This window comes from Dama dama, chromosome 20 (genome assembly GCF_033118175.1).
Source record: "Dama dama isolate Ldn47 chromosome 20, ASM3311817v1, whole genome shotgun sequence".
Taxonomy (NCBI): domain Eukaryota; kingdom Metazoa; phylum Chordata; class Mammalia; order Artiodactyla; family Cervidae; genus Dama; species Dama dama.
The window spans coordinates 31,187,265-31,205,115 of record NC_083700.1 but is presented as its reverse complement, the minus strand read 5'-3'; the positions used below and the strand labels follow the sequence as shown (position 1 = coordinate 31,205,115).

At 39.6% G+C, this 17,851-nt stretch overlaps 1 protein-coding gene across 1 annotated transcript in view; it reads right to left on the bottom strand.

The window, feature by feature from the left end:
• Positions 1 to 4,410: 4,410 nt before the first annotated feature.
• SLC16A1 (solute carrier family 16 member 1) overlaps positions 4,411 to 17,851 on the bottom strand; it is a 32,726-nt gene continuing 19,285 nt past the window's right edge. The window contains exons 3-5 of the mRNA XM_061121124.1: positions 13,978 to 14,121; positions 12,092 to 12,958; positions 4,411 to 8,886 (exon numbers count right to left, since the gene is read on the bottom strand). Coding sequence (XP_060977107.1) covers positions 8,609 to 8,886; positions 12,092 to 12,958; positions 13,978 to 14,121 — 1,289 coding nt within the window. The 3' untranslated portion in view covers positions 4,411 to 8,608. The remainder of the gene's footprint in view (positions 8,887 to 12,091; positions 12,959 to 13,977; positions 14,122 to 17,851) is intronic.

Genomic DNA, 17,851 nt, shown 5'->3' with positions numbered 1-17,851 from the left:
TTTATTTTCCTGGGCTCCAGAATCACTGTGAATGCTGACTGTAGCCATGAAATTAAAAGACGCTTGCTTCTTTGAAGGAAAGCTGTGACCAACCTAGACAGCGTATTAAAAGTCAGACATTACTTTGCCAACAAAAGTCCGTCTAGTCAAAGCTATGGTTTTTCCAGTGTCATGTACAGATGTGAGAGTTGGACACATCTGAGCACTGAAGGAGGCTGAGCACTGAAGAACTGATGCTTTTGAATTGTGGCGCTGAAGACTCTTTAGAGTCCCTTGGACTGCAAGGAGATCAAATCAGTCAATCCTAAAGGAAATCAACCCTGAATATTCATTGGAAGGGCTGATGCTGAAGCTGAAGCTCCAATACTATGGCCACCTGATGCAAAGAACTGACTCATTGGAAAAGACCCTGATGCTGGGAAAGATTGAAGACAGGAGGAGAAGGAGTTGACTGAGGATGAGATTGTTGGATGGCATTATCGACACAATGAATTTGAGCAAACTCTGGGAGATAGTGAAGGACAGGGAAGCCTGGCATGCAGCAGTCTGTGGGGTCACTACTAGTCAGATATATGCCTTTGCAACTGAACAACAACAACGCACAATAGAATTTAAAGAATCATTCATTCAGTAAAAAAATAAAAAAAAAAACAGATCAGCAGGACAACAAAAACCATTTGGGGACTCAGATAAGGCCCCTTGTAGAAGCAGGCATGAGCCAAGTTTCAAAAGTCAGAGTTGGTGCTGAGGAGAAAGGAGGGAGGGGCTTCTAGGCATTAGCATTTAGGAAGGCAGGGATCTGAAACAAGGTCTTAGTTAAAGAACTAAGTAATTCACTTGGGCTGGGGAGCAGGGTGTGGGCTGAGGACTGATGCAGAAGCTAATTAAGAAGGGCCCTATGGGTCATGCTAAGGACTTTGGACTTTATCCTCAAATTACAGGATTTAAAGCAGAGTGAGTGATTAATGAGTTTTATTATCGTTATTGCTTTCAGGTTATAAAGGCAGCTGAAAATCTGGTCTTTTTAGAAAAGTCAATTTAGCAGCAGCATTGAGGCTGAATTGAAGGTGGTGAGAACTGACAGGGAGGCTGTTAAAAATGAAGCCTACGGCAGGGAAAAGGAGGGCACTGTAAGGAGAAACAGTAAGTCAAGTCTAAATATTTGGGCAACCAAAGAGGAATGTGGGGTGGGAATGGGGAGGTGTGGAGGGGCTGGGGCGCAGGTAGTTTAGGCTCACAGTTCTGTCTGCTGCAGGCCTGTTTATGCTCATTTTTAAAAGTTAACTGATTTATTTGGCTGTATCAGGTCTTAATTGTGGCACACAAGATGTTCATTGCATCATGGGGGATCTTTCCTTGTGGAACAAGGACTCCCAAGGGTTTTTCGGGGTTTTTTTGGCTTAGTTGCTCCATGCATGTGGCATGTTAGTTCCCCATCCAGAGATAGAACCTATCTCTGCATCCCCTGCATTGCAAGGTGTCCTTGTTTATGCTCATTCTTAGCATCTGAGAAATAAGATAGCACTGGGAACTTAAAAGGTTGTTACCAAAAAGTCTCTAAAGTTCCCATGCTGAAAAGTATATATATAAATAAGGCCTATCATAAAAGCAGACCCCGGTTTCATTCCTGGGTCGGAAAGATCCCCTGGAGAACGCTTAGGATACCCACTCCAGTATACTTGGGCTTCCCTAGTGGCTCTGACGGTAAAGAATCTACCTGCAGTGCAGGAGACCTGGGTTCAGTCTGTGGGTTGGGAAGATCCTGGAGAGGGCACCGCAACCCGCTCTAGTATTCTTGCTTGGAGACTCCCATGGACAAAGGAGCCTGGCGGGCTACAGGCCATGGGGTCACAGAGTCGGACGCGACTGAACAACTAAGCACAGCACAACACGAAAGCACCCACCTGCCAATGCAAGAGACGCAAGAGACAGGGGTTCAGTCTCTGGCTGGGAAAGATCTCCTGGAGAAGGAAATGGCAACCCACTCCAGTCAGTGTTCTTGCCCGAAGAATCCCATTGACAGATGAGCCCGGGGAGTCCATGAGTTGCAAAGAGCTGGACACAACTGAAGCGACTTAGCAGGCACACACATTTGTTTTGGTTTCAAAGGAAAACAAAATAAGATAGGGAAAGATAGACCACAATGACAAGAACTGTTACAAACCTTCTCTTGATAACTATGGACACACAGATTGTCGGCACACCAGGTGATTTTTAATCACCTCCTGGCTTCTTAATGGCTTCTAGCCACTTCCACTTGGGACCTGGCCAGAGTAAGCTCCGGAAATGCAAACTTTTAATTCCGGAATCAGTAAAGCACATTAGAAAAGGAAATCTCACAAGTAAAGAAATCACATTATGCATTCTGAAGCCAAGGAAAAGGACTGTAAGTCAGATTGTGAATTCATTGGGGTCAGGAGCATTGGTGCAGAGTCCAAGTGATTGGTCTTTATTCATCTTTCAAGATTACCCAGGATACAACCTTTCTCATTCTTGTGTTTCCAAACTTCCATCCAGTACAACCTTCAGCTCCAGCAGCTGAGCTGTATGCAGGGGTTGGGAAGAGTGGTAAAACCCAGTTAAAGGGTATTTTTTCATTTATACCCACTGGTGGTGCAGTGGTAAACAATCTGCCTGCCAATGCAGGAGATGCAAGAGACAGCGGTTCAATCCCTGGGTCAGGAAGATCCCCTGGAGTAGGAAATGGCAACCCATTCCTGCATTCTTGCCTGGAAATCCTATGGACAGAGGAGCTTGGCAAGCTACAGTTCATAAGGTTACAAAGAATGGGACACGACTCAGTGACTGAGCACACACACAACACACACCCTAGGATATTGCATGAATCAGACGATATACTGGAAAGGCCTTTGTGTACTCCAGTGATTGATTGTTCTGGTTGATGACACCTGACACTGTTTAACTTTTAAAGCTACTATGGGCTCAATTAATACTGCTGTTCATTCAGCTGTATGCAGTGTACATTCACAATCCTCACAATAATTATGTTTAATTTACCAAAGAGGCTCAGAGAAATTAACTTGCTCAAGAGTATATACTTTTGTCCTCTTTAGGCCCTCCTGAGGTTGGGTTAGAGACTTCTCCACGTGATGTCCTGTCACAGCACTTACTATGCAGTCTTCCCGCTAGAATAGAAGCTGTGGGTGCCAGGAACTAGACTCTGATCATTGTTATCCCTTCTATCTAGAAACCAGATAAGCACATAGATAGCACTCCAAACTTTCAAAATTCCTATTTAGGTGAATGAATTAATGAAGGTTTTATCTTATATCCATATTGCTGTTTTCCTTATAACTTACTCTTCAGTGCCTGCTTTCCGTTACTACAAAGTAGGATGCATGCATGTAAAGACATTATTTTGTTCATGACTAGATTCTTAAAACTTGGAAGAGTGCTTGGGAACTAGTAGTTCAGTTAAGTTGCTCAGTCGTGTCCGACTCTTTGCAACCCCATGGACTGTAGCACGCCAGGTTTCCTTGTCCATCACCAACTCCCGGTTTGCTCAAACTCATGTCCATCGAGTTGATGTCATCCAACCATCTCATCCTCTGTTGTCCCCTTCTCCTCCCACCTTCAGTCTTTCCCAGCATCAGGGTCTTTTCAAATGAGTCAGTTCTTCGCATCATGTGCCCAAAGTATTGGAGCTTCAGCTTCAGCTTCAGCCCTTCCAATGTATATTCAGGACTGATTTCCTTCAGGACGGACTGGTTTGATCTTGCAGTCCAGGGAACTATCAAGAGTCTTCTCCCACACCACAGTTCAAAAGCATCAATTCTTCAGCACTTGGCTTTAATATGCTGTCTAGGTTTGTCATAGTCTTCCTTCCAAAGAGCAATCGTCTTTTAATTTCACGGCTGCAGTCACTATCTGCAGTGATTTTAGAGCCCAAGGAAAGTCTGTCACTGTTTCCACTCTTTCCCCATCTATTTGCCATGAAGTGATGGAACCAGATGCCATGATCTTAGTTTTCTGACTGTTGAGTTTTAAGCCAGCTTTTTCACTCTCCTCTCTCACTTTCATCAAGAGGCTCTTTAGTTCTTCTTTGCTTTCTGCCATAAGGGTGGTGTTACCTGCATACCGGAGGTTATTGATATTTCTCCTGGCAATCTTGGTTCCAGCTTGTGCTTCATCCAGCCTGGCATTTCGCATGACATACCCTGCATATAAGTTAAAACAAGCAGAGTGACAATATACAGCCTTCCTTTTTCAATTTGGAACCAGTCAATTTTTCCATGTCCCTTTCTAACTGTTGCTTCTTGACCTGCATACAGATTTCTCAGGAGGCAGGTCAGGTGGTCTGGTATTCTCATCTCTTTAAGAATTTTCCAGTTTGTTGTGATCCACACAAAGGCTTTTGTGTAGTCAATAAAAGCAGCAAAACTTTGCCAGTATGTTGTACCAATTTATTCAGCCACCAACTGATGACAATTTATTATTTAAATCATGTATCAATGTAGTAGGATAAAATTCAAAGCTCATCAATCTTTCAGTTTACATTAAGAAGATTTACATTTAAGAACTAGGTAGAGAGGACTTCAGTCATGACTGGCTGCTCATTATATTTCTGCTCCTTTTAGAATCATCACAAATCTTGAAGGAAAAGGATTATCATTTACTAATCAGGTGCCTCTTCCTTGTAGGGGCAGTGTACAAAGACCAAGGGCTTTGGTCAGCGTTCAAATGTTCTTTTGATGAATTTGTAGGAGAGAAAGTGCTCTCCCTGTCCAATTCCTCCACCATCTTAGCTCCTCCCCGACCAAGGGCTTTGGGATTCAAACCTCCCTACTTAAAGAGCACCACTCGCATGCGGTGTTAGTTTCCATTCACTACCAAACAGGGACCATTACATTTGTAAGGCTAAAAGGAGGATAGGTCTAAAAGGAGTTTGATCATTTAGCTAACAGTCTTACCTTTAAGAGTCACTCCCAACTATCCTCTGTGAGGCTCCACCCACCTTGGGAATTAGAAGAGCTCAATTTTTCCGCAAGTACTACATATCTTTGAGATATATATATATATATATATATATTTTTTTTTAAATAGGTGCTTACACTTATTAAGCCCTTGCCTAATACAAGCTGTCACATATCAACTAAACTTCATGACAGCCCTGGGGCGAAGGATGGCATTAATTATTAACACCTTTACAGAAGAAAACACCTGATGGTTAGGTTTGAGGTCACATAGCCTTTGTTTGAACCCTGGCAGTCTATACTGTTGAACAACCAGTAGGCTGTGATTTCTTTGCTAGCTATTCCAGTGTCTTCTAGCAAGTCACAGTAAAAAGCCAGCAAAAAGTAAATCAGTGCTGTATAGCCGAGAAGAAACATTCTACTGAATGACTGTCACAACGGCCCAGACTAAGTGGGGGAAAGGATGGCTGAATCTGAAATCCTAAAGCTAAAACACATTTCAGGAATGATGTATTTGAAACCTCCTTAGATGCTTCTAATCTGAAGCAACTTGACTTAATTGCTTACATTTGGGTGAGCCAGGCAAGCTTCGGCCATCACTTCCTTACAAGTTTTCATAGCAGCCAAAGTCTGTCATTAACCTCTTTCTTCAAGTACCTGATCTGATTATTAAAACAAGCCATGCCGCAAAGATGGACATACACTGTTCACCTTTCCTCATCTTTCCAACGACAAGGGGGCGGGTGATGCACACCTGATAATTAAATTTACTATACTATGAACCATTTCCTAGGGGACATGTTAAACCTGGACATTGAGGTTTTTCATATAAACCAATTCTGAATTTATCAATCTGAAATTCAATATAATAAAACAAGAATAAGATTATTCATCAGTGTGATTAAATCAGGGATAAAAATACCTCCCTGAATTTTCTATAGTTTGTTTTTAGCATCATCCTTTTCTGAATACTTTTTGTAGAAATTATTTTGAATAGGTTAAGATTATTTCAGTTCTCAAAAAATGACTATAATGTGATAATATGGTCTTGTTGCCATGATCATCTGCAACTATCCAGTCTACCAGTTTCTTAAACAATTTTTCAGCTTTGAATTGAGACTATTTCAGAGCATACTCTTGACCAGTCCCAAGCCTCTTTGGGCACAAGAATCTAGAGAGCTATGTTTTCTGACTTTAACAGAGTGTGGGACAGAGGGAAGCAAGGATAGGCAGGTACTCTGTTTTCCCAGAGCAGCCACTGAAACTCTGTCAACTGAAATAAAACTTAAGAAGTCTAGTAAAAAAAAAAAAGAAGTCTAGTCAGTCCTCACATGGAGCAAGGGACAACAGACTGCCCAGTCAGAAAGCTCAGATGCATCAAGTGTTGAAAAGAGCACTGCAACACGAGAGGATTAGCTGATTGTTAGCAAGGACTAGATGGCAGAGTAGGCCTATACTGGGCTTTAGTGTTGGCTCTGTTACCAAAACTGATCCTGAATAAATCCCTTAAGCCTGTGTCTTCAGTGGGAAAAAGTCAGAGTTGGATTGGGTGGTAAAAGGTTTTGTTTAGTCCAGCTTTGAGCCAGTTTTTAACCTTTTGCTTCCGAATACAGCAACTTCAGAGCCCTTCCTCCCAATAAATGATGATCATTCTGCACCAGAATTTCATCATTTCACTAACAAGTTTCAGTTAGTGGAAACAAACTAAGCAGGGCCCCATGTATGGATGTAGCTTAACACCTGGGATGGGGGAAAATAATCTTAGACTCCTGGTTTACTCCCCCGCCCCACATTTTTCACTTGTATTACTCTACTTAGGGTGATCCTCATTTTTATAGAAAGGGAAGGAGGCATACAGAGGTTAGGTCTGTGGAAAATGGCAGAGTCCAAACTGGAGCCAAGCCTGTCAACAATCACAGCAGGCTTCTCCCCTAAAATTTCTCCTCCATCTGCCATGATACCTGAGCACAGAAAGAGAGTTTTCATTGTGTCCTTAAGATTAGCTGCTCTGCTTTCAAAACGCTTTCAGAGAAGTAGTTTAATTTCTCTCCTGCTTGCCTAGAAGAAGAGGTTAAGGAGAAAAATCAAAATAAGCCATGTACACAAATGCCAATGCACATGTGCTGAATTATTTAACATTAGCGAGGGCCAGATTGAATCTTGATAATGAAAATGAAGACACACAATATTTTCCTCAAGAAAATAAACATTTGGAAGAAACATTCCTTAAAAAAAAGAAAAGAGAAAGAAAATTTTTATTTTAAAAAGCCAGCCTGTTAAATAAGGTTTTATGTCTATACTTTCACACTGTCAACCGCAATATTTTAAAATGCATTGAATATAATTCATTGAATGTCTAACATTATCTTCCTGCTGCAAGATACTAGGTTAAAAAAAATTTTACAGTTTTCATTCTGGCCTGTCCCCCTCCCTATCTGTATACTAAACCCATTTCTTTACATTTCAGATAAAGTGAAAAAGGGTTACAAAATCTTTAGGGTTGTGTGAAGAATAAGAATATGTCCAATAATTCTAAGCAAAACATAATTACCTTTAAGGCCTTATCAGAAAAAGAAAAGGAGTTATTTATTGATAAGCAAAAATAGCAACTTCCCTCCCAATCTTACCCCTGCTGGTTTGTGTGGGCCAGAGCTCTGTGGTTCTCTTTAATCAGCAAACACTACAGACTGCCCGTCTCACACTCGTGCTAAGATGGATGTGGCTATGAATGAAACCACTAGGAAGCAAAGGGGTAATTAAAACTCCAGGAAAACAGCAACAAAAAAAGATTCCAGGTCTCACAGTTTAACTGAAGCTTTGGAAAAATTTAAGCTGAATTCAGCTGCTGTATGAATGGATCTTTCTACATTTAATTTAGTGAGGGGGCACTAATACATAGTTGTGTATTTTAATACTAATTTTTACAGTGAAAAAAAAAACAGTATGTAATCTCAAAGGGGGCAATTATGTATGACTATGCAAAATGTATCTTTGGAAAGGGGAACAAAAATAGTAATTTAATGAAATCAGCTCTCAAGCACTTGACTTCTAATAAGCAACCCAAGAAAAGATACTGGAGGGGTGATGATGAGTACAATGCATCTAGAAAAGCCAAGATGTTTTCAGTTTCATGCCTTAAATTTCCTAAATACATATCTAGCAGGCACATATGCCAAGCAACTATTGATGCTAAGAAAATATTTTAGTCAGGATTTTATAAAACCCCCAACTTTCAAATCTTCTAGTGACAATATGAAACAAAATTAATTTAAAATTTTAGATTTGCCTCAAAGCAGTTATTTTTATTTGTAACGGAACACTGAAAATGGATGATTTAAGCGGAATAGTTAATAGTTAAGGCTCCCTAAAGACTAAAACTTAATTAAGGCACGTATTATAATCTTCATGACACTGTTAAAAGCAAAGATTTAAACAAAGAAACAAACACACAAACTGACTTCCTTTTCTCATTCTTTTCAACCACTCCCTTCCCAAGGCTAGGCATTTTTAATCCAGACTACTGGTAAGGAGTGAAACAAAAATTCCATCAATAAACCCCTGGTATGATTCCCACAGAAATGTCCAGTATTTGCATTGAGCACCACTGGTAGATCACAGGCCAATAGAATATTTTGGGTCATAAGCTGCACCATTTACCCTTCAGTCCCACAGGTTCAAACTGGACTCTCCGCCTCTTTGGGATCTCCTTCTGTGGCTTTATGCTCTGGAGATTCTGCTGCATCGGTGACTTCTTTTGGCTTCTCAGCAGCATCTACATTGGTCTCCTCCTCTTTACCTTCTTTTTTCTGCTGCTGCTCAGCTTTTTGTTCTTTTTCAAGAAGTCGGTAATTGATGCCCATGCCAATGAAAAGATAGATGCCTGCAACAATAAGGATTATGCCACATGCCCAGTATGTGTATTTGTAGTCTCCATATATGTCATTGAGACGACCTGAGAATGTAAAAAAAAAAAGTTATGAGGATTAACAATTATACCTTTCCCAAATAAAGTTTAATGATCCATTCAAAGAGCTCATAAATGACAAATTTATGACATAAATTTTTGACATAAATGCTCCAAATTATTTGATCTTTTGTCTATGTCATCACACTGATTTGGGGTGTCCCCGCACATTAGCAACTTGAAAATGATTAAATCATGGTAATTTTGAATTGCAATGTCCTTGAGATCACCTGGGGCTCTCTAGTGGATCAGACAGTAAAGAATCTGCCTGCAATGCAGGAAACCTGTATTTGATCCCTGGGTCAAGAAGATCCCCTGGAGAAGGGAACAGCAACCTATTCCAGTATTCTTGCCTGGAGAATCCCATGGACAGAGAAGCCTGGCAGGCTATGGTCCAAAGAGTTGGATACAGCTGAGTGACTAACACTTGAGATCACTTAGAATCCGTTTTCTCAATATACAATGGAAAAATTTGCTCAAAAGAGGTTTAGGAATCTTGCCCAAGGCCACAGAGGTAATTCCAGTCTCCCAGGCCAATGCACTTTTTCAGACATCAGCATTTCCCAAAAAGCATTCCTGGGGACACTCATCCTCTGCTAAAACATTAACTAACAGCAATGCTTTCCACCATTCTAACCTCACAACAGGAAGATTCTATCATCATTACCATTGTATATAACATAAAAGCTGAAGTACAGAAACTTTAAGGAAGGTCACAAAGTTTTAAGTGAAACAGGCTGGCTTTAAACCCAGGGAGTCTGAATCTGAGGCGTGCACCTATAACTTCTGTGCTTCAGGCTACCTCCCTAATGTTTCCATAGTCAAGTAAATTTGGAAATGACACACCATAGTCTTTTCTATTCAAGTTTTTATGAGGTCTGATATTAAAGAAACTTATTAGCAACTCATCAAACTAATATTAAGATACTTTGGAAAACTCTACACATATAAAGGATGTAATAACCAATTCAAATATGATTTCATATGGTTTTCCAATGCAGGGCATCACTCACTCATCAATACTTAGTTTCTATATATCAATATAGCCCTGGGTCTGCTAAGCCCTGAGTTAAGAGTGAGCAAAGGAGATCACATCCATAGTTCAGCAGTAACCACACAGACTGTGACAAGTGCTACAGGAATGTTTGAAGGCAGAAAATAGGGGGTTTGGGCCAGTAAGAAAGGTCAGGAAGGCTTTTCTTTTCTTGGTAAATATTTATTAAATGGAAAAAAAAAATTAAAAAAAAAACAAAAAAACTGCTGGGGGTTGGTTGAAACTCTATTTAGGACAGGGCTTCCCTGGTGGCTTTCGCTGGTGAAGAATCTACCTTCCAATGCAGGAGACATGGGTTTGATTCCTGGATCAGGAACATCCCCTGGAGGAGAAAACAGCAACCCACCCCAGTATTCTTGCCTGGGAAATCCCATGGATAGAGGAGCCTCGAAGGGTACAGTTTTATAATAAGCAGGCATTAAAAATATTTTTTCTCTTTAAGGAAATTGATTGCAATGTATGTAATCAGTGCAGAGAGGTTACAAAAGGTCATTTATGGCACTGCACACATTTTCTTTGAAAGAATATGTGCTTTTATCTGTTCCCCCAAATAGCAAATTAGCTACCAGCAATGGTCTCTGTGTGGTGGGATAACAAGTTATTTTATTGCTTGCCGTTTTCTGTTTAAGCCTTAAAACATGCTAACAAAATAGTTCACCCCAGTGTGAAACTCAGTACCAGGAAGTTTTTATCTTGAAAAAAATTTATTTGACTGCACCAGGTCTTAGTTGTGGCACACAGGATCTTTAGTTGTGGCATTCGAACTCTTAGTTGTAGCATGTGGGATCTAGCTCCCCAACCAGGGATTAAACCCAGGCCCCCTGCATTGGGAGCAAGGAGACTTAGTCACCGGACCACCAGGGAAGTCCCAGGAAGGCTTTTCTTAAAGTGTAAACTTAACCAAGACTTACAGGATAAGAGTTAATCTAGGAGAAAGGAGATGGGAAAAGGATCCAGGCAGAGAACAGCCAGTGCTGAGGCAGGTGGTCGGAGGAAGCACCAGGTGAGAGGGGAAGCACAGAGGGCTAACGGAGTGGTAGGAAATGAGGCTGGAAAATGAGGCGGGCCGGCCCATGCAGTAGCCACAGTAGGGAATCTGATCCTCACCCTAAAAACGCAGGAAGCAACTGGAGTGTTCTAAGAGACTGGAGAACAGCTAGAGCAAATACAGGTAAAGTTAGAAGCCTACAGATAGAAGATATGGATAAGAATAGTAGTTCTGATGGAGGAAAAATGGGCAGATTAGATAAGAGATTTAGGAAGCAAAAATGGACAGGATTTAGTCTCCTTAGGTGGGCTTCCCTAGTGGCTCATATGGTAAAGCGTCTGCCTACAATGTGGGAGACCTGGGTTCGATCCCTGGGTTGGGAAGATCCCCTGGAGAAGGAAATGGTAACCCACTCCAGTACTCTTGGCTGGAAAATCCCATGGACAGAGAAGCCTGGTAGACTACAGTCCATGGGGTCACCAAGAGTCAGACACGACTGAGCAACTTCACTTAGGTACAGGGAAAGAGAGGATAGAAAAATTTTGACGGGTCAGTTAATGGGTCTTCTGTTATGTATCCTTCCTGACTTTATATTGTATAATCTGAAAAGCATGAGTCGCATCCAGAAGTCAAAATTACTGTTGTATTTTCTATTAATGATAATTTTTAAATGTAAACTGGTTAGCATTCTTCAGAGAATAATACATCAGGTTTTATAGTCACTTACGAGCTGTGTGATCCTGGGCAAGCAAGTAATTTCACTTTCAGAAGCCTCTATTTCTTGGTTTATAAAATGAGAACAGTAATAGTCCAACATCATAGACTTGTAATATATGACAGAATATAGAAAATGATTAGTAGGACAGTTCCGGGTATACTATGAGCCCTCACCTACTGTACCTATGGTACCTACTGTTATTAAATTATTTTAATAAATACAAGTTTGTAGTTTTTATTTCTTCTTTCAATTTGATGATTCACCTTAATTCAAGTATTTGAGCAATTATATGATAAACACTATGTCAGCACTGAGGACATAGAAATGAGAAGGACTATCAGGCAGCTCACTGACTTTTGTTTCTGTTACCTTCCTAATCTTCTCTGCCTGTTTTATGTTAATAGAACCACAGAAATATAGAGACATACTGTACCTAAAACTGGTGGCCCCAGGAGTACAGGACAGCACTCCACAATGGTCACCAATCCCACAGCACTGGAGAATCTCTGGGGTCCAACAAGGTCCATCAGTGTTTCAAACAATACTGAGCTGAGCCACCCAAAAGCAAATCCAAAGAATCCCGCGTAGATACAGAGCCCGACATAGGTGGAGGATAAAGGTGCTGCCAGATGACACATTCCATTTGCAATAATAGATGCAGCAAAAAAATACTGAACTCGAGGTCTTACCCACTTTGTGTTGGCTACAAGTCCCATAGAAGGTCTGGCTACCATGTCAACAAAAGCCAGAATGGAAAGAAGGAAGGCAGCCTTCTCACTAGAGTAGTGCTTACTCTTGCCGTAATTGCTAAGAAAGACCAATGGTGTAAATAGTCCAAAAAACATGAGCACATTTCCAGACAGGTAAAGCAAAAAGCCTCTGTGCTTGAACAGGCTTAAGTCCAGGAATGTATTAAGTGTTTGAAAGATTGATTTTTTCTCTTCTTTGGGGTTTCCTCCAATGAGATCTGTATTTGCATCACTTGCCCCCTTTTTTGTCTCATATTTTCCAGCTTCCTGAAGGGATCCTTTAGACTTCTCTTTCTCTGTAGTGGTTGGCTTGGGCCCTATTGGTCTCATCAGAGCTCCAGCCACACAGCAGTTTAATAGTAAGCCCCCAAGAATTAGGAAGCTTCCTCTCCAGCCGTAGATCATGAAGAAAGCCTGGTTGAGGGGGGCCAGGGTAGAGAGGAATACAGGGCTGCCTGCCATGGCTAGTCCATTTGCCAGTGGTCGTCTCTTGTAGAAATACTTGCCAATCATGGTCAAAGCCGGATTTAAGTTGAAGGCAAGCCCAAGACCTGAGGAGAAGAGAAAAAAGAATCATATATTACAATAAATGTCAGAGACATATTTTGCATTACTTAACCAGACAAAGAAATTAAAATAAGAGGTATATAATTCAAAAAGATACAAATAAAATGGAAAGATATTCTGTGCTCATTGACTGGAAGAATCAACATTGTCAAAATCTCCTTATTACCTAAAGCAACCTACACGTTCAGTGCAATCCCTATCAAAATCCCAAGGACATTTTTCACAGAAATAGAACAAAAAAGTTCTAAAATATATATGAAATATTAAGAAACCCACTGTTCATCACAGCATTATTCTTCCTCTGGGGATCTTCCCCACCCAGGGATCAAACACGTGTCTCCTTCATCTCCTGCACTGCAAGCAGATTCTTGACCGCTGAACCACTGGGAAAATCCAATTGATAAATATATGCAACTGAATACTACTCAGCCATAAAAAAAAATAAAAAAAATTTGCTATTTGCAACAACATGGATGGACTTGGAGGGCACTGTGCTGTGAAGTAAGTCAGACAGAATAAGGCAAATACTCTATGTTACCACTTATATGTGGAATCTCAACAATACAAACTAGCAAATATAACAAGAAAAAAGCAGACTCATAGAGAACAACCTGGATGTTGTACCAGATAATTCCTGCTTTATGTTAATACTCTCTGATGCTCCAATAGATGTCTTTTCCCTGGTAAGAGGAAAAGGTAATGAAACAGTAACCAGTGACCACTCTTGAAACAAACTGCAGAACACATTTTATCTACAACCACTGACTATTCTTAGGACAAGAGATACAATGATTTCTTTCAATTCATTCATTTATTCAACAATGTATACCTACTGTATGACAGCAGTTTCTTTAAAAATTTGACTTTCTATTGCTCTTAAATTAACAGCTTGTCAAAATGATCATTTCTATGAGGGACTTTGATTCAAAAGATCTGAAGGACCAATGCAGGTGAATACCAAATAACCAGCAATATATCAATGCTTGAAAATGAATCAACTCACCTCCAACGAATCCAACAGAAAAGTAAAGTTCCTGCACAGTGTTACAGAAGGAAGCAGCAATCAAGCCACTGCCAGACAAGATGCCACCAACAATCATGACTGGACGACTGCCATATTTATTCACCAGGGCACTGCTGATAGGACCTAAAAGATAACCAAAAATTCAGTAGTAGAGAGGCATTGATCATTGCATTAAATGACAAGTCCTCCAAAATAAGCAGATACATAAAGGCAATGATAAGAATATTGTTGCCTGTAATTATTTCATAATCTTATAGGTATGTGTGCTGGAAAATAAAGATGGTAAAAGAATCATTAACTGTGTACCTTCTCTGACTTGAAACATTGGATGGAATTATACTAAAATATAAGATTCTAGTCTATCCTTAATCTTTCTCTTATAAGGCAGAATAGGCTGAAAAGCCCTTGATAACATGTTCATAGGCTTCTTGATTTATCAAGGATATGCTCAACACATATTTAGTAAGTTTGCTTTATATTTTTGGACAGGCAGACTGATGAGATAATATGGTTTGTGTCATATTTTTTAAAAACAAGAAAAAGCAAAGGCAAAAATAATTCTTTTTTCCAAGTTCAGTAGTTTTGTGATTAGGTCATCTAAATTTAAAACAAAACCGTTCCTAATCAGGTACTGAATTGAATGGAATGCCTTTCAACCTGGTTCCGTGCTTTTATTTTGTGGCACCAAAACTATGAAAAAATGTTCGTAGGAGATTTAGTCAGATAATGGTCAAAACATCATCAGGTCTAACAATGCAAACAAGATTAAATTTTCTCTGCTAGAGATATGCATACCAAAAAATCAGTTTTTCTTTAACATGAGAGAAGAAACCAAATAAACGTGTAGTGATATAAGGATCACAAAAAGATTTTGTACATTTTATGTATTTTTCAAATACAAAAGAATACAAATGGCCTCTCTACTTGAAACTGTAATTCCCCCTTTTAACTCTTAATTATGAGTCTTATCCAAAGCAAACAATGTTCCAAAAGCTGTTACACAACTTTTAAGTAGACTAACAATATTTGTTGATTACAAACTTGAATGACATTCCACATTCACTGAATTTCATTTATTTATAAGAATACTTACATCCCTACTTCATGGCTCTGGACTTTGGAGATGACAACTTTGTTTACATGACACCTGACTGCAAATAAGAAAGGGTCACTGCAAGGGTCATCAGGGAAGGGGACACAAGGAGAAGAACTGATATTTGAACTTGCAACGTCACAAAGCTAGCAAGAACCAAGTTTCGAAACTATCCCGTTTTTTTCTCCATTACATATGTGTTTCTGGAACTATGGTTTCAGAGTTACAAAGCAGAAGACATACAAATTTAGCACAGTAAATTCTGACATTATTCTGTTTATTCTACCTTAGCTCCCTAGAAGATAGTAAGTCTATTTTTAAAAGCAGAATACACATATTCTGAATATGGTATGTATATACCATATGTATGGGGCTTCCTTGGTGGCTCAGAGGGTAAAGCGTCTGCCTGCAGTGTGGGAGACCCTAGTTCGATCCCTGGGTCGGGAAGATCCCCTGGAGAAAGAAATGGCAACCCACTCCAGTATTCTTGACTGGAGAATCCCACGGATGGAGGAGCCTGGTAGGCTACAGTCCACGGGGTCACAAAGAGTCGGACATGACTGAGCGACCTCACTTTCTTTTCACTGTATCTTATGTATATGTGTGTACGTTCAGTCGTGTCTGACTCTGTGCGACCCCATGGACTGTAGCCTGCCAGACTCCTCTGTGGGATTTCCCAGGCAAGAATACTGGAGTGGGTTGTCATTTCCTTCTCCATGAGGATCTTCCCAACCCAGGGATTAAACCCAGTCTCTTGTATCTCCTGCATTGGCAGGCGGATTCTTTACCGCTGTGCCACATAGGAAGCCCTATATATGTATACATACATACAATAAACACGCAAGAAGTAATTAAAGCTTTTGATATCTTAGTATTTCAGAGGACCAATTCTCTTTAAAAGTCTGGGTCAAAAAAAAAAAGTGGGTCAAGAGATGGCTGCACGAGAGACTTCAGCCTCAACTAGGGTTGTATCTAAAGAAGTTTTCATCAAACCTCTAAGTCACTTCATGAAAATATTAGGCCACAGCTGGTTTGGAAATAATTTGAATGTACAGTTTGTATATGATGAAAGAATTAAATATTGAAAAAATATCACTAGTCATTAAACAGATTTTTGTATAGTCAGAATTACAGAGCTCCAAAAAGACTGTCCCCTTGCTGACACTGTTAAGTAAAAGTTAATGCTGTAAAGTTTGAAGTATTTTAAGTTAGGAATGTTAAGATGACATTACTGTGGAACTAAAAATATGTAAATTCATACTTTCATGTTAAAAAAGAGAAAAACTAAAAAAAAAAAAGAAAACAAACCCAGCAACCCAAGAGTAGGTAACTAAGATCCTCTCCTTTAAAAATATAATTTAATAAGAAACAGCATGTATCTGTGAACCAAAGCACACAAAAAAGAAATTAAGAGAAAAGGAAGGAAGGAGGAAGGCAGGCAGGCATGAACCCTAAACCACTCCTATCAGCAAAAATGATTAGGGTTGAGGGCGTGGCCCAAATGCACAGGTTAAAGGTTAAGGCAGTTTTAAAAATAATTCTTAAAGGGGCCTACCACCTAGGAGGCAAACAAAACAAAATAACCCATTTGGTAAAAATTATGCCACGAGGCTCTTGATATGCAATTTGTCTTTCTGAGTTATTTTAGGAAGGATGGCCCCAATTAGCTATCATTAAAAATAGAGAATGGTACAGTTTATAGGCCTATTATAACACAAATTCAAAGAAATGTGCTAGTTATCTCTGGGTGAGAACAAAAGAAGAAACTGTTTTCCCAAAAGAAAAGTGTCATGCGCAATCAGCACTACTGACATCACTTACTTCTGATGCAAAATGCAAGCAGCTTTCAAGCTCTTGCTCTCAGAATTACAACATGTGAACCTGTCGTTTGTAGTCAGCTTAAAAATACTCTGAACACCTTGAGTACCTCTAGACAATATCTATATCAATTTCTTCAAGCCATCAGAGTCAAAATCTGATTAGAAATTCTAGCAGATGGAGTTCAGAGCCTCCAAAATTAATGGTTCTCAGAAGCTAGAAAATGTCCAAAATCCCTTTTAATTTCTCTGGACTCATGAAAAACAAGCAAGTAATATAATTTAGAACTTCTGGTCTCTTTAAAAGTACTTAATTTTAGGTACTTTCCTGTAGGCCCAGTGGTTAAGACTTCCCCTTCCAGGGGACTGGGAGCAAAGATTCCACATGCCTTCTGGAAAAACAGAAGCAATGCTTTAAGAAATTCAACAGACTTTTAAAAAGGCCTACATAAAAAAAAATCTTAAAAAAAAAAAGGCACTTAATCTTATAACAGACAAAACAGGCATGCATTCAAAATTTAAAAGCACAAAGAAACATTCGGCAGAAAAAAAGTAAATCTTCCATCTACATTCCCACTTTCTCTCCCCTTGAGGCAGCCAGCTTACCCTTTTTCTGTGCAATGAGATTTATGCACTGAACTAAATTATAACTTCAAATACTTAATATTTCATGAGTTGTCTACATTATTGTCTCAACAGGGTTACAGACTTTTCAAGGGCTCAAGGATTACAGACTTTTCAAGGAATCAATATCAGTGTGTCCTCTATAACTTAGACCTAGCCTAGTGAGGAATATGTGTGTACAGCTTGGTAAATATAGGTTAAATATATATATATATATAGGTTGAATCTGCCACCAGTTTAGAAGCCTAAGGCTAAGGTTTTACAGATGAAATATAGAATGTCTCTTTTTTTAAAAATACAGAATCTCTTTAAAGGCCTT